The sequence below is a fragment of the Alexandromys fortis genome, unplaced genomic scaffold (assembly GCF_014885135.2).
Source record: "Alexandromys fortis isolate MF-2015 unplaced genomic scaffold, M_Fortis_MF-2015_v1.1 scaffold_94, whole genome shotgun sequence".
Lineage (NCBI taxonomy): Eukaryota > Metazoa > Chordata > Mammalia > Rodentia > Cricetidae > Alexandromys > Alexandromys fortis.
Genome location: NW_026067979.1, coordinates 4,184,692 through 4,198,017, shown reverse-complemented (window position 1 = coordinate 4,198,017; position 13,326 = coordinate 4,184,692). Strand labels below are relative to the sequence as shown.

Genomic DNA, 13,326 nt, shown 5'->3' with positions numbered 1-13,326 from the left:
TTTATCGTCTTTAGGTTTTTCTTTCTGTAAACTTGCCTATTTATCTGTTCATCCATTTTTATTTTGAGGTTTCTGTCTTAGTCTGTTGCCAGTAACACAACTTCATGGATTTTCCCCCTTTATTATGAAGTGGGTTATTTTTGCTTGGTGGGTGTCCTGGAGGTCCAACTTTGAGGGGCCTTTTGTGATAACAGCCTTCTTAGCTGGTACTGAGGCAGCACATGTATCAACTAGTCAGATAGGGAATGCACATGTATGTGCATATGTGTGGAGACAGCACATGCATCGTCCAGCCAGAAATAGGAAGTGCACGTGTGTGTACATATGTGTGGAGGAGGCACATGTATCATCTAGCCAGAGACAGGAAGTGCACTTATGTGTGCATAGGTGTGGAGACAGGAAATGCATATGTGTGTGCCTGTGTGTGTGTGCGCTGTGTATCTTCTGGCCTCCCTGCTTTTATAAAACTACCCATGTTTCGTTAACTTGCTCCATTCTGAGGACATCAGCCAATCACAATCATTTCCCAGGGGCCTCACCTCTAAATAGCATGGATTAGTTTCCACTGCCTTACAATGGGGATTAAGTTTCAGCACTAAACCCTGGTAGATCTACTCTGTCTGTATCCAGATCCTAGTACAGATGTGTGTGGTCCATCTGAACTTGTTCATGTGAACATGACTGGTGTTTCCTAGACACCAGTCCTGTAAGTATTGCAAACGTATCTCTTCCCAATATGCCTTCGTTAGTAACTTTCCTGTGATGCACTTCGCTGAACAGACACTTTCAATTTCAACAGAATAGGTTCTCCCCTGCATTTAGTTTGTGGTTATAGTCTCATTTCTGAAGTTTTTCTCGAATCTTTCAGTTATTCCTCATTGTTACGCTTTACTGATTTCATAGTCTTCTTTCAAATTTATAGATCCTCAGGATACCTGTTCTCTACTCTTTTGTATGTCACAGGTTGTGATCCAGTTTCTTTTCCCTACAACGTGTCAATTTTCCTGTGTTCATCTCCCCCCTTCCCCAATAATAGTGCCACACTTACGCCATGCTGCCCTCTGACATTTATTCCAACACTGGATCTTGTTCCTGTAGTTTATTTTTCTGCGCCTGCTCTGATGCTATGCTCTCTCTTTCTCTGCCCTTTAAGAATTATTATTACGATGACCTGAGATTCTCTGTAGACCAGACTGGCTTCTGTCTCCGAGTGCTAGGATTCATGGCTGGTGATACCACACCCAGCTTACTTTTCTCACTTTTATTTCTGTAGTGTGTATGTTTGTGTGAGGGAATGCCACATGTATGAGAGTGGAGGCCAGAGAGGGCAGATGATCCCTGGGCTCTTGGAGTTGCAGGAGGTTCATAGTCACTGGATGCGGGGGAATTGCAAGGAAGGGTTTCAGAGGGAGAATATTAGGGTTTCACTTTAGGGCATGTTAACTCTCAGAAACTTAGTTCTGCCCAGGAGGTTTGGAGTTCAGGAGCCAGCCCTAAACAAGCAGGAGAACAGCCGTAGTATAGACATTTTCTTTTGAAGAGGATGAATGTTTCATTTGTTTCCGCTGTGCTGCAGAGCCGCTGCTTCCCTTTGTAAAAGCAGCAGCAGCAGCAGCAGCAGCAGCAGCCAGTGCCACGCACGGTAAAGTTAAGGCAGACTGCACTTCGTCTGACGCTGTGTAACACACACTTTCTGTGCTCCTAGGGCTTTCCAATTCACCAAAGTCCTGAAGTATGGAACTTTTATAACCACCCTTCCACCCGGGTAGAATGCTGGCTATTTTACGTTCACTTGACACAAGCTAGCATCAGTTGGGAAGAGGGTACAACTGACAAAATTCCCCACCCCCCAGATTGGCCTGTGGGGAATTTTCATGACTGATAATTGAGGTGGGAGGGCTCAGCTTATTTTGGGGCGGTGCCACCTCTGGACTGGGGTTCCTGGGTGCTATCAGAAAGCAGGCTGAGCAAACCATGAGGAGCAAGCCCATAAGTGGCTCCCCATCATGGCCTCTGCATCAGTTCCTGCTTTCAGGTCCCTGCCCTGACTTCTTTGGTGATAGACTGTGATATGGAAATATAAGTGAAATAAACCCTGTCCTACAAAAGTTGTTTACAGTCATGGTGTTTTGTCACAGCAGTCGAAATCCTAGCCAAGAGAGGCAGGGGCTCACCATGTATCTTGGCTGGCCTGGTACTTGCTATGTAGACTAGGTTGGTCTCGAACTCACAGAGATCTGCCTGCTGAGTGTTAGAATTAAAGGTTGGTGCACCACCACACCCAGCTTCATAACCATTATTTAATATAGATAATCTCATGAATTCTAAACCCCAGATTTTATCCCCTAGTCTAAATACGTAGGCTAGGGTATTATAAAAAGATGCACTGCACATTGTGTTTATCTGCTCACATTAGGAAGTTGGGTTCCTTAATAGCACTGTTGAGAATAGTTTCTTTTCCATCGTTTTTGCTACAAACTATTTCAAGTCTTTTATACAGCACTAATTTAAGACAATCGTGTTGAGGCCAGTTATGTCACGCTGTTTTATGGCACGCTGTTTTATTTGTTCTCTCTCTCTCTCTCTCTCTCTCTCTCTCTCTCTCTCTCTCTCTCTCTCTGTATGTGCATGCCATGCTCACTCCTTAATGGGTTTCACATATTTCTCATACATTTTGTCATTCATTAGTTCATTCAGTACTAAGGGTTGCTCAGTGTCATGATCACCCAGCCATCTGCATAAGAGGATTGTTTTGTTGATGAGCTCGGGTTTTCCCGCAGAGTGCCTCATTGACTTCAGCTGCCTCTCCTACAGGATTATAGAGTTCACTGCGGCCTTCACACTCTTTAAAGCATTGCAGTTCATCTTGCTTTAAATTTTGGCCTATCTTCAGGTAGACCTCAGCAATCAGAATCCCCCAAAGCTTTCTGTGCATAGTTGCCGATTCCCACAGTTCCATGTCCCATTCTCTGTTGCTATCCATTCATATTGTCAGTTTACACACCACCAGCAGAATGGGTCCCATGAGCACCGCATGCCACTTGCAGCACCACTATCCAGGATCACATTGCTGCACCTTTGCCACCAGGCAAGGGCTAGATTTCATGCATACATGCATGCATGCATGCACACATACATGCATGCACACATGTATTTAAGGAGGAGGAATGGGAACTAGGGTAGAAAAATAGAATAAAAATCATGAGAGTATGCAGACATGGAGGCCAGATAAAGAAGTCTTTCAAGGTGGCTGTGTGAACCATGTCAAATGTGGCTGGTAGGTTAATTAAGATAAGGAACAAAACCTGAGCTTTGTTTAGCTTGGGAGGCCATTGGTGGCCTAGCCAGAGCAGTTTGTAGCTAGGCAGAGCCCTTGTCTGTGGTCTCTAAGGAGGAAGGTAATGTAAATCTGAGTGCTGTAACTTAGGTTACCTATATCCTCAGAGTTTAGAGCCAGCCAATGGGAGAGCAGCTGCTTCTCCAGCCAAGGTGACTCTCATTCCTTCTCACTTACACAGCATATTTTACTGATCTTCTGATTTACTGAGACATTTTAACCTCTACCATGGTTGTTTTTCTGGGCAATTTAGTTTATATGTGGTAAAGTTTTAGGGCTCAATTTAGAGTTTGAGGATACTAGGAGAGAAATAATAGAAATGATTGGAGACACAGAGAAGGTGAGAGGCAAGGGAAGAAAACAAGCTCCTTCTACTAAGTGGAATCTGTTTCTTCTGGAGAGTAAGAGCTGGCAGGCATGTTCTGCTTTTGGCAATCAGTAACTACTACAGTTGATGCCGATGGGTGATGGATGGAGTATCAGTGAGATGCTTGGACAATGAATGGCAGCCCAGACTTTTAAAACATGATTATTGTGCTTCAAAATGGCGAATGCCTTTTAAAATTGTGGTTTATTTCTGAGAGGATAGCCACGCAGGTCTTCAAAACGCCTCACTCATGCATTTAGGGCTGTTTCAGTAATAAGAAATGTGTTGCGTGTTACCATCTGCTCATTCCACACATTCTTGAGTACTGGAACTTCTTTCACCATAGCAACCCCAAAGTGTCATGTTCATCGAGAGTATTGTTCCCTGCCAACCAAATAGGAAAGGACGGTCTTGTCAGCTGCGTGCTGTGGGAAGGGGGTGTCCCACACAGCTCCCACATTCCGGAAGTGCTTTTTTAGGGAAGCAGCTGAGTACGGGGATGTTTCTCTGTGTTTCCTGACCTAGCTTTCTCTTCACTTGTAACATGAGGGGGCTTGTTTGTTGGGGTTTCTGTCCCGTCCAGTACCCCATAGCCTGCAAGCCCCAAAGAAAATTACACACAGGTCTACATAAGTTATAAACTGATTGGCCCATTAGCTCAGGTTACTTATTACCTCTTATCACTTATATTAACCCATTATTCTGATCTATGTTAGCCATGTGGCTCAGTACCTTTCACAGCGGGGCAGATCACATGTTGCTTCTTCCAAGTCTGGGTAGGAGTGGGAGGAGTGGGCTCCCTCCTTCCTAGCATTCTCCTGTTCTCATCCCCCTGCCTCTACTTCCTGTCTGGTTGACCCACCTATACTTCCTGCCTGACCAATCAGCGTTTATTTAAAACATGATTGACAGAATACAGACAATTATCCCGCACCATTCACTGTCTGCCTCAGGTTTTCCAAGTCTTTAATAAATTGGTAGGAAGGGCACAGACATAAGGAAAACTTATTTTCTTCTAGTTTTATTTTTTGTTTTCTTGAGGTAGTCTCACTGTGTAGCTTTGGGAATCTTGGAATTCACTGTAATGACCAGGCTGGTATGTGCCACCACGTCTGACTCAAAAATTCATAATTTTGGTGGTCACTTTGTTGATGATACCATACAGTGATCTTGACTTGGACACGCTCTTTTGACAAATGATGTAGGAATGCCCTCTGCGGATCCAAGTACACCTTTGCAGACTTCTTGTTTTCACTATTGCTCTGGCAAGTACGTTTAGCTCTTAGGAGTTTAGTCCCTGCTTTGTGTATTCCCCACTAGTAGGGCAGTAGGTAGTGTCCACCCTAGTTCACACATGTGTGTTCTCATGGGGGAATTTGAGGTTTTGTCTGTGAGTAACAGGAGGCCCATCTGGTGCACAAAAAGTACCCAGACCGAGCAGATCTTGACGCCTTTGTGGAAGTGCCCATTTTCCTAAGATAGAAATGCATCTTGTTTTGCATTTGAAAGTTACAGCAAAAAGGGTTGGAAGGATGAGCATTGGCTGCTCTTATACTGGTATATTATTTGTGTTTTAATAAGTAAAGCTTGCCTGAAGGTCAGTGCAAAACAGCCACATTAGTCAGCCACACAGGCCAGGCAGTGGTGGCACACACCTTTAATCCCAGCAGCCACACTAGTTAGCCAGAGAGGCCGGGCGGTGGTAGTGCACACCTTTAATCCCAGCACTAGAGTGGAGTATGAAATGGGAGGAGATAGGTCTCAGTTCAGTTTCAATCTGAGGATTCGTGGAGGCACAATTGTCCATTTTTGGTCTGAGGTAGAGGTAAGAACAAGCAACTGGCTGTTTTGCTTTTCTGATTTTCAGGTTGAACCCCAATATCCATCTCTGAGTTTTCATTATTCTTGCTGCATGCTCTTTCAGAGGTTCTGAGCAAAATTCCCAGCAACCATATGGTGACTCACAACCATCTATAATGAGATCTGGTGACCTTTTCTGGCCTGCAGGCATTCTTGCAGTCAGAACACTGTCTACACAATAAAAAATGTTACAACAGTAGTATAGAGAAATTAGCATTCTTTTTTTGTTTGTTTGTTTTTTGAGACGGGAGTTTCTTGTGTAGCCTGTCCTGGAACTCACACTGTAGAGCAGGCTGGCCTTGAACTCACCAAAGAACTGCCTGCTTCTGCCTCGTTGTTGCCTCGTGTTGGAATAAAAGGCATGTGCTACCACCACCTGGCTGAAATTAGCATTCTTGTACCTGATTTAAAAAGTATGTGTATGTGTCTTTTACTTGCGTGTATGTTTGTGCACCTTAGTGCTGAGGACCAGAAGAACAGGCTGGCCTCGAACTCACAGAGAACCGCCTGCCTCTGCTTCCTGAGTGCTGGGATTAAAGGCGTGCGCCACCACCGCCCGGCCTGTAACAGGTGAATTTTCGTGATACATACATGTTACTATCTAATATTTAAACATTATTTCCATGAATGAAATTCCCATGGCTGGATTTTTGACTCCCATTTTCACACTTTTGCATCTTGGGATGAACAATGGTCACCTCTGTTAGAAAGGGCTTCCTGAGCTGTTCTGAAGAGCACTATGTTTTAGTCCCTCTTTTTCACAGAATTAGGGACAGCAGCCTTAGAGAATACTTTAAGACAAACATACTTGGATCTAAAATGGCAGGGTCAATCCTGCTTCCAGAGCCCAGAGCCATCTTCCCTTGAAACTCAAACAGCACCTGACAGTTTGTCAAAGCAATGTACATTACATTTCGAGACCCTTGCACTTGTACAAGTGCCTTCGCCCCCGCTCTGTATTTTCTGTTTCTAGAAGCATCTAGAATTGGATTGTTTCTATTTATAAGATAATGCCATAGTTTGAAATATTTCCCCTGAAAGTACTAGTTAGAAAATGTTAGTATACATACATGCTTTGGAGAGTTAGTAACATAGTTTCTTCAAGCATTCCTATTAAACTTAATAAACTAACAGATTATTTTACTCATTAGTGTAATAGTTTTGCTTTTGGAAATTTCATGAATATACAATTCTTTTGGTTTCCATGGATCCTGAGGCTTGGTTCATTTTGATTTGCTATAAAAATCTTTGGGAATATAATTCCTTTCAAGCAATAAATAATAATGTTAGCTATGTCGAGAATGGAGTATTAACAGTTAAATTGACTAGTTGAATGTTGGTGATTGATTGAAGAACAACACACCCTAAATTTATACGGCTTCTTTTTCCATTTAAGGTATAGCATTTTGTGTCTTGGCTCATCAGTTCAGATTAGATTCTTGTGGTCTGATGAGTAAATCTATTCCCAATCTTGTGACCTGATGATTCAAGCCAGTTAAATCTGGGCTAATTTGCTCATTTCACTTTTTTTTTTTTTTTCTGAGACAGCCTTTCTCTGTGAACCAGTTCTGGCTATTCTGAAACTTATTCTGTAGACCAGACTGGCCTCGACCTCACAGAGATCCACCTGCCTCTGCCTCCCCAGTGCTGGGTGGTGTACCACCACCACTTGGCTCATTTCACATTGTTAATCAGTTATATAGCCATAGGTATATCCATAGAAGTATTTGATATGATTTAGTGCTGTAAGCCACATTGTCCTTTAGTTCATGGTTTTGCATTAGTACTTCTGGTGGCTTTTCTAAAGTTTCACTTTATTTTATTAGACTTTTAAGGGCTTGGAAAAGTAATGTTATGAGGTACTTACTACGAGTGAGTCCGTAGACCTAGGTCTGTTTTCATTGCCTCTAACGTAGGTTCGATGTTGAGTGGGTCCTGGACTATCTAGAGGAAAGAAAGGTATTCTTCCAGAGATCCTCAGATGGGTTCAATGCCTCGAGCTTGTTTGTTTGCTTGGGAGAAATCTTCTTTGGTGATATGATTTAAAGTGAATGTTGCCACCATGGAAAAATGAACTCCTTCCAAATACTCTTTTCCAGAAAGTCCTTCTTGAGAATGCCATGCTTCCAGGAACACAGTGTTCTGAATTTATTACAACCAGTTTGGAGTTTAGTTTTCCTTATCTGATAAGAATATGGAAATAATTGTAATTGCATGATAGCTTGTGAAACTGATATGACACAAGCAGACTTTATTAATAAGTGTCTTTTGAGTTTTTCTTTAAATGTATATCTTTTTTGTAATAAGAAAAATGTTTTGGAGAAACAAATTGGTAATTCTACTTTGCAGTAAAAAATAAAAAATATAGGTTGTTTATTGTAGGCATTTTAATATTTCTCACACCTTTTTATTTTCCTCATTTTCTTTTTAGATAATTTCTGTTGGTTGATAATCTGTTAGGCTATAGGTGACCCCCTAGTTAACAGAGTTCTCTTTAGTCTAGACTCTCTGAACTCATAAATATTTAGGTCTTTGACTACACAACTATAAGTACTTTACCGAATACTTTTAAATTTTGTTATATGAAACAATGATTTCTTATGTTCATGATTCCTGCAAAAGATATACACTGTTTACTTATCATTTCTAATTTAAACCTCCGCATCAGAAACAGACTTTGATTGGGATGCAGTAGGTTAAAGGAAATTATTTTTCCTCTGGGTTTCATTGCATGAAGAACCTATTTGACCTTCGGAGTAAATGTGGTTAAGTGAGTTTCCCATTAAGCGCATTCATTCAGTGTTTAGCACACAGTGAAAAGACCTTTCTGTTTTTTTTTGCTTTGGGAGGGAATTATTATTTTGCACTACTTTGGAAATGTACTGAGGTTTGAGACCTCACTTACTCACAGTGGAAGAGAGTAAGGAAGACCTAGATTCTGGAGTCGGCTGCTCTGGGGTCAGTTGCTGCTTCAGGACTGTCTTGGTGTCTGTGCAGAGAGAGAGAGAGAGAGAGAGAGAGAGAGAGAGAGAGAGAGAGAGAGAGAGAGAGAGAGAGAGAGAGAGAGAGAGAACTTAACTTGTGGAATGCCAGGAATGACTGAGATTAAATAAATGTGTTTATATTTACACAACACAATGCTTAGAAGGAGTCTCAGACCTTTGGAAGTTCTCTACAATTTTTGTCCGCAGTCTTTTGTGTACTCAATTTTCTTTTCTTTCTTTTTTTGTTTTTGTTTTTGAAGACTGGCTTTCTTTGTTTAGTCCTGGCTGTCCTGGAGCTCATTTTGTACACCAGGCTGGCCTTGACTCAGGGATCCTCCTGCCTCTGCCTCCAAAGTGCTGGGATTAAAGGCGTGTGCCACCATCACCAGGCTTCTGAGTACAATTTTGTAATGACTGTTTTACTCATGGAAGATGACTTGGGACCAAACAGTCCAGGTTTAGATTTGAGCATCATGGCTTGCTAGTTCTCTGCCTCGGCTGGCGATGCTTAAGCCTCGTTTTCTTGTCTTCTAACCTGAGAAGACTGTTTTAGAACTTGCAAGAAAATTGTGGGAGGGTGAGTGGAGGGAGTAGGAGGGGACTGGGAGGAGGAGAGGGAGTGGGAACTTGGATTTTTTTTTTTATTTAAAAAGTATTAAATAAAAAGTTTAAAAAATGTGCCCTTAAAGTTGCTTTGCACACTCATGATAAATAAATGTGTATTCAAATTTTTAGCCTTTCGTTAGCAAAATGAAAAATTGTGAATGCCTCCAGTAAATACTTTTGCCTATTTTTTAAAGCTCTTAATTTGGGAGTGATTATGATAAATTAGCCATTTTTAATTGAGAAGATTTTAAGTGGTTAAAATTTGATATTTGGAAAATATAATTTTCAAATTATGCAAGTTGACTTTATAATAAAGGAATATAATGTGTTTGAGAGAGAATATGATATCTGACATTATTCTAATTACATTTTCAGGTTTGAAAACGCAATGGCAGGAAACAGTCTAGTTTTGCCCATTGTCCTTTGGGGCCGCAAAGCCCCTACTCATTGCATTTCATCAATACTGCTAACAGATGACGGGGGCACAATTGTAACTGGATGCCACGATGGACAGATCTGTCTCTGGGACCTTTCAGTAGACCTGGAAGTGAGTATTTGAATATTTGCTATACATCCGAAATATGTCAGAAATTACTGACATATTGCACAGGTCCTTATTCTCCTGCACTTTACAGTGTTCTGGGCATTATTTTTTCAATCTGTGTCTTTATATTGATATTGAGTACTTAACATGATTACTGTTTGAAAGGTTAACTTTAAAAAATATTTACTCATGTGTATATGTGTGACTTTCTGTGTGTATGTGTGCAAGCTGTTAATACTCACAGAGATCAGAAACTGAAGTTACAGGCATTTGTGAGCCAATCTCTGGTCATCTGAAAGAATGGCATGTGCTTTTTATCATTGCCCCATCTCTCCAGCCCCATGTTTAATCTTTAATTTGCTATTTATAGCAGCGTTTTTTTCCTTTCTAGGTTAATCCCCGAGCACTGTTATTTGGTCACACAGCATCGATCACTTGTTTATCAAAAGCTTGTGCTTCTGGGGACAAACAGTACACTGTGAGCGCATCTGCAAATGGGTGAGTCCTATTCTGGGTCAGGGTTCTCCGTGTAGCCCTGGCTGTCCTGGTGCTCTCCCAGTAGATTAGGCTGGCCTTGAACTCACAGATCTGCCTGCCTCTGTCCCCCAAGTGTTGGGATTAAAGGTGTGCACCACCAACATCCCACAATATTTTGTGGGATTTTCAGATGTTTGGTCAGGCTTTTCCGTTCCCCCCTAAATTTTCTGTCTTTAAAAATGTACATTTTGGCTGGGTATGGTAGTGTACACTTTTAATCCCGTCATTTAGGTCACAGGGTCAGGTAGATCTCTATGAGTATACAACCAACCTGGTTTACAAAGAAAACTCCAGGCTTGCCAGGGCTACATAATGAGATCCCATCTCAATAAAAGGATGTATTATGTATTTGACACTTACAAATTGGGTTTATAAGGGCAGAGTTAAATAGCACTTACTGCTCTTCAGGAGGACACGGATTTAGTTCTCAGAATCCATGTCAGGCGACTCACAATCTTTAAATTCTGCTCCAGGGGATCCTCTTGCCTCTACGGGCACACCACACATAAACATATAGGTAAAAAATAAATGTTAAAGTTGTGTTTATAGATTGCCGTGTGACTTTTCTGTTTTTGTACTTTATAACTTGTACCAGTTTGGGGAGAGTTTTTTTTTTTTTTCTATTGCAATATTTTCTTGCACTGTCTAAAACTGAAGGAGGGTGTTTGAATTACAGGGTTTTGTTTTGTTTGTGTTTTTGTTTTTTGAGACAGGATTTCTCCACATAGCCCTGGCTGCCTTGGGACTGCCTCTGCCTCCTGAGTGCTGGGATTAAAGGCATGTGTTGCCACGCCTGGCTTGACTTAGTTTCAAGGATATATATTTTTCCACAACTGGTTTTCTGTAATATTTTATTGCTTTTCTTTGCTTTTTGAGGAATTCAGAATATGATGGAAGTAGAAGCACACAGTAGTTTGCATGGCATTATTGAATCAGCAGGCATCTTTGGGGCTTTTAAAAAACTCAGGTGATGCCAGGCTGTCACAGGAGGGAGGCGGAGCTCTGCCAAGTCTTTGTCTCTTCTCTGAACTCCTCTGAAGCTCGTTCTGCCCTGTCTCAGAACGGCCCTTGTGGTGGAGAGGCAGGGCACTGAACGGTGTCTGGGTGTCTGTGGGGCCCAGAGTGGGAATAACTGTAAAAACATTTTTGGGTTTTTGAAACAAGTTGTAGAACTGTAGGAATTTATATGAAACATCTTTTTCTCCTCTATAATTGTTGGGTTGGAATTTATCTTTTGGAACAGGAAGAGATACAGCAAGTAAAATGTAGTACTTCTGTTGTCGATTAAAGGATAATTTTCATTGGAATACTTGGTTTGATGAGAATGTTGATAGAATATTGTTTCAGCAAGGCTTGGTGGTGTTTGCCTGGCACACCTGTAAGCACTACAGGAGGAGAGGCAGGAGGATTGCTGCAAGATAGAGACCAGCATGACCTTTACTATGTAGTAAATTCCAGGCCAGCCAGGGCTACATAGCAAGATTCTGTCTCAAAAACCAACCACCAAACAACACAAATATTTTTATATCATTTGAGATGTAGCAATGATATCAAAATGAAAAACTTCAGTAAATATCATTACATTTTATTAATATTTTCTGTTAAATATACCTTATTTCTTTAAAAGACAAGGCATATCAGTATGTCCAATTTTCAGTGTATTTTTAGGGTTTTTTGGTATTTGTGGAATAAAACTAACACGAATAAGAGCTGTAGAGGTGTACTGACGTCTGGGTTTCTGTTGACGTTAGCCGATTTGTGTTCTGCAGTGCTGCAAGTGCACGGTGCACTGATAACACAGGAGGGCAGTTTAGATACCGCTATCTCTTCCATTGTGTAGCACTCGAAGGCTGGCTCTGCTTCCTTATCTTTGCTTTGAGCTTCTGGACAAGGGAACAACTGCTAGCTGAAGCAGCTACTATCAGGAACCTCTGTGAAGGGGTTGGAACATTCTAGAGAGTCTCACAGGTCTGCCCAGAACTACTCACAAGACTCTAGCAACCAGTGGGGAGCTAGGAATATATTTCTACTATAAAAAGGGTGGAGACACAGGTGGGGTGTTGACAGATTGGAAATGAGATTAGGTAGTGAGCTAGAGGAATGGAAACTTTGATCAATAGCAGTAATGAATATTAGCTACCTTCCTTCCTGTAATATATTAGTTTCAATGGAAGCTTAACTCTAAGCCACTGTACTTTTATATATTAGATTCCGAATGAGCAATTATTTTGTTTTATAGAGAGATGTGCCTCTGGGATGTGAATGACGGCAGATGTATTGAATTTACAAAGTTAGCCTGCACCCACACTGGCATACAGGTTTGTATCTATTTCTTTGGCTGAGTCAACACTGTTTTTCACAAGTACATCATGAAAACATGGTTTAGAGCATTCAGTCTGTATTTTTATATGAAAAATCTTGGAGAGAGGAAATATGAGAAATTTATAATGGTAATTAGTCCTCAGAAGATGGGAGAGATGGGAAGAGGCGTGGCGTGGACGAGACCGCTGGAGAAGGATGAGACCAGCCAGTTATCACTGCTGCCTCTGTGGTTTGGGCTCTCCTGGTTACTCAAGGCAGAGCTTGTATAAGACAGCTGTCCAGTGGAAGTTCCTCAGTCAAACTACCTTGAAAGAGACCAGGTTTCTTTTGGCTCTTTGTTTGAAGAGTTTCCAGTCCACGATGCAGGTTGCTGTGGCAGGATGCTGGTGGCAGTAATGGGGAGTGAGTGGTAGAACAGAACTACTTACCTCGTGGACACAAGCAGAAGAAGGGGAAGAGCCTGGCATTCTGCAGTACATTTTAGAGGTGTATCAATGGTGAAAAGACACCCCGCTAGGTGAAAAGTTTTTCCAGCAGTAACCTTTAGCACATGGACCCCCAGGGAAACCCTGCTGGCAGATTTCTATGAGTTCAAGGCCAGCCTGATTTACCTAGTGAGTTGCAGGCTAGCCAGAGTAACATAATGAGTGAGACCCTGTCTAAAAGAATCCCCCAAGTCTCCCTAAGGCAACAGCAACAAAGTAGTACTGTAACTTGTCAACAAGACTTTCCATACTAATATGGCTCTGACAGTCAATGATAAATGTTT

General features: G+C 41.6%; 1 protein-coding gene across 2 annotated transcripts in view; it reads left to right on the top strand.

Moving 5' to 3' along the window:
- Nucleotides 1-13,326, top strand: part of Wdr7 (WD repeat domain 7) — a 266,283-nt gene that overhangs the window by 3,517 nt on the left and 249,440 nt on the right. For both annotated transcript variants that reach the window (XM_050157965.1, XM_050157966.1), the window contains exons 2-4: nt 9,530-9,701; nt 10,090-10,196; nt 12,475-12,553. In XM_050157965.1, the coding sequence (XP_050013922.1) occupies nt 9,543-9,701; nt 10,090-10,196; nt 12,475-12,553 (345 nt within the window). In that variant the 5' untranslated portion in view covers nt 9,530-9,542. The remainder of the gene's footprint in view (nt 1-9,529; nt 9,702-10,089; nt 10,197-12,474; nt 12,554-13,326) is intronic.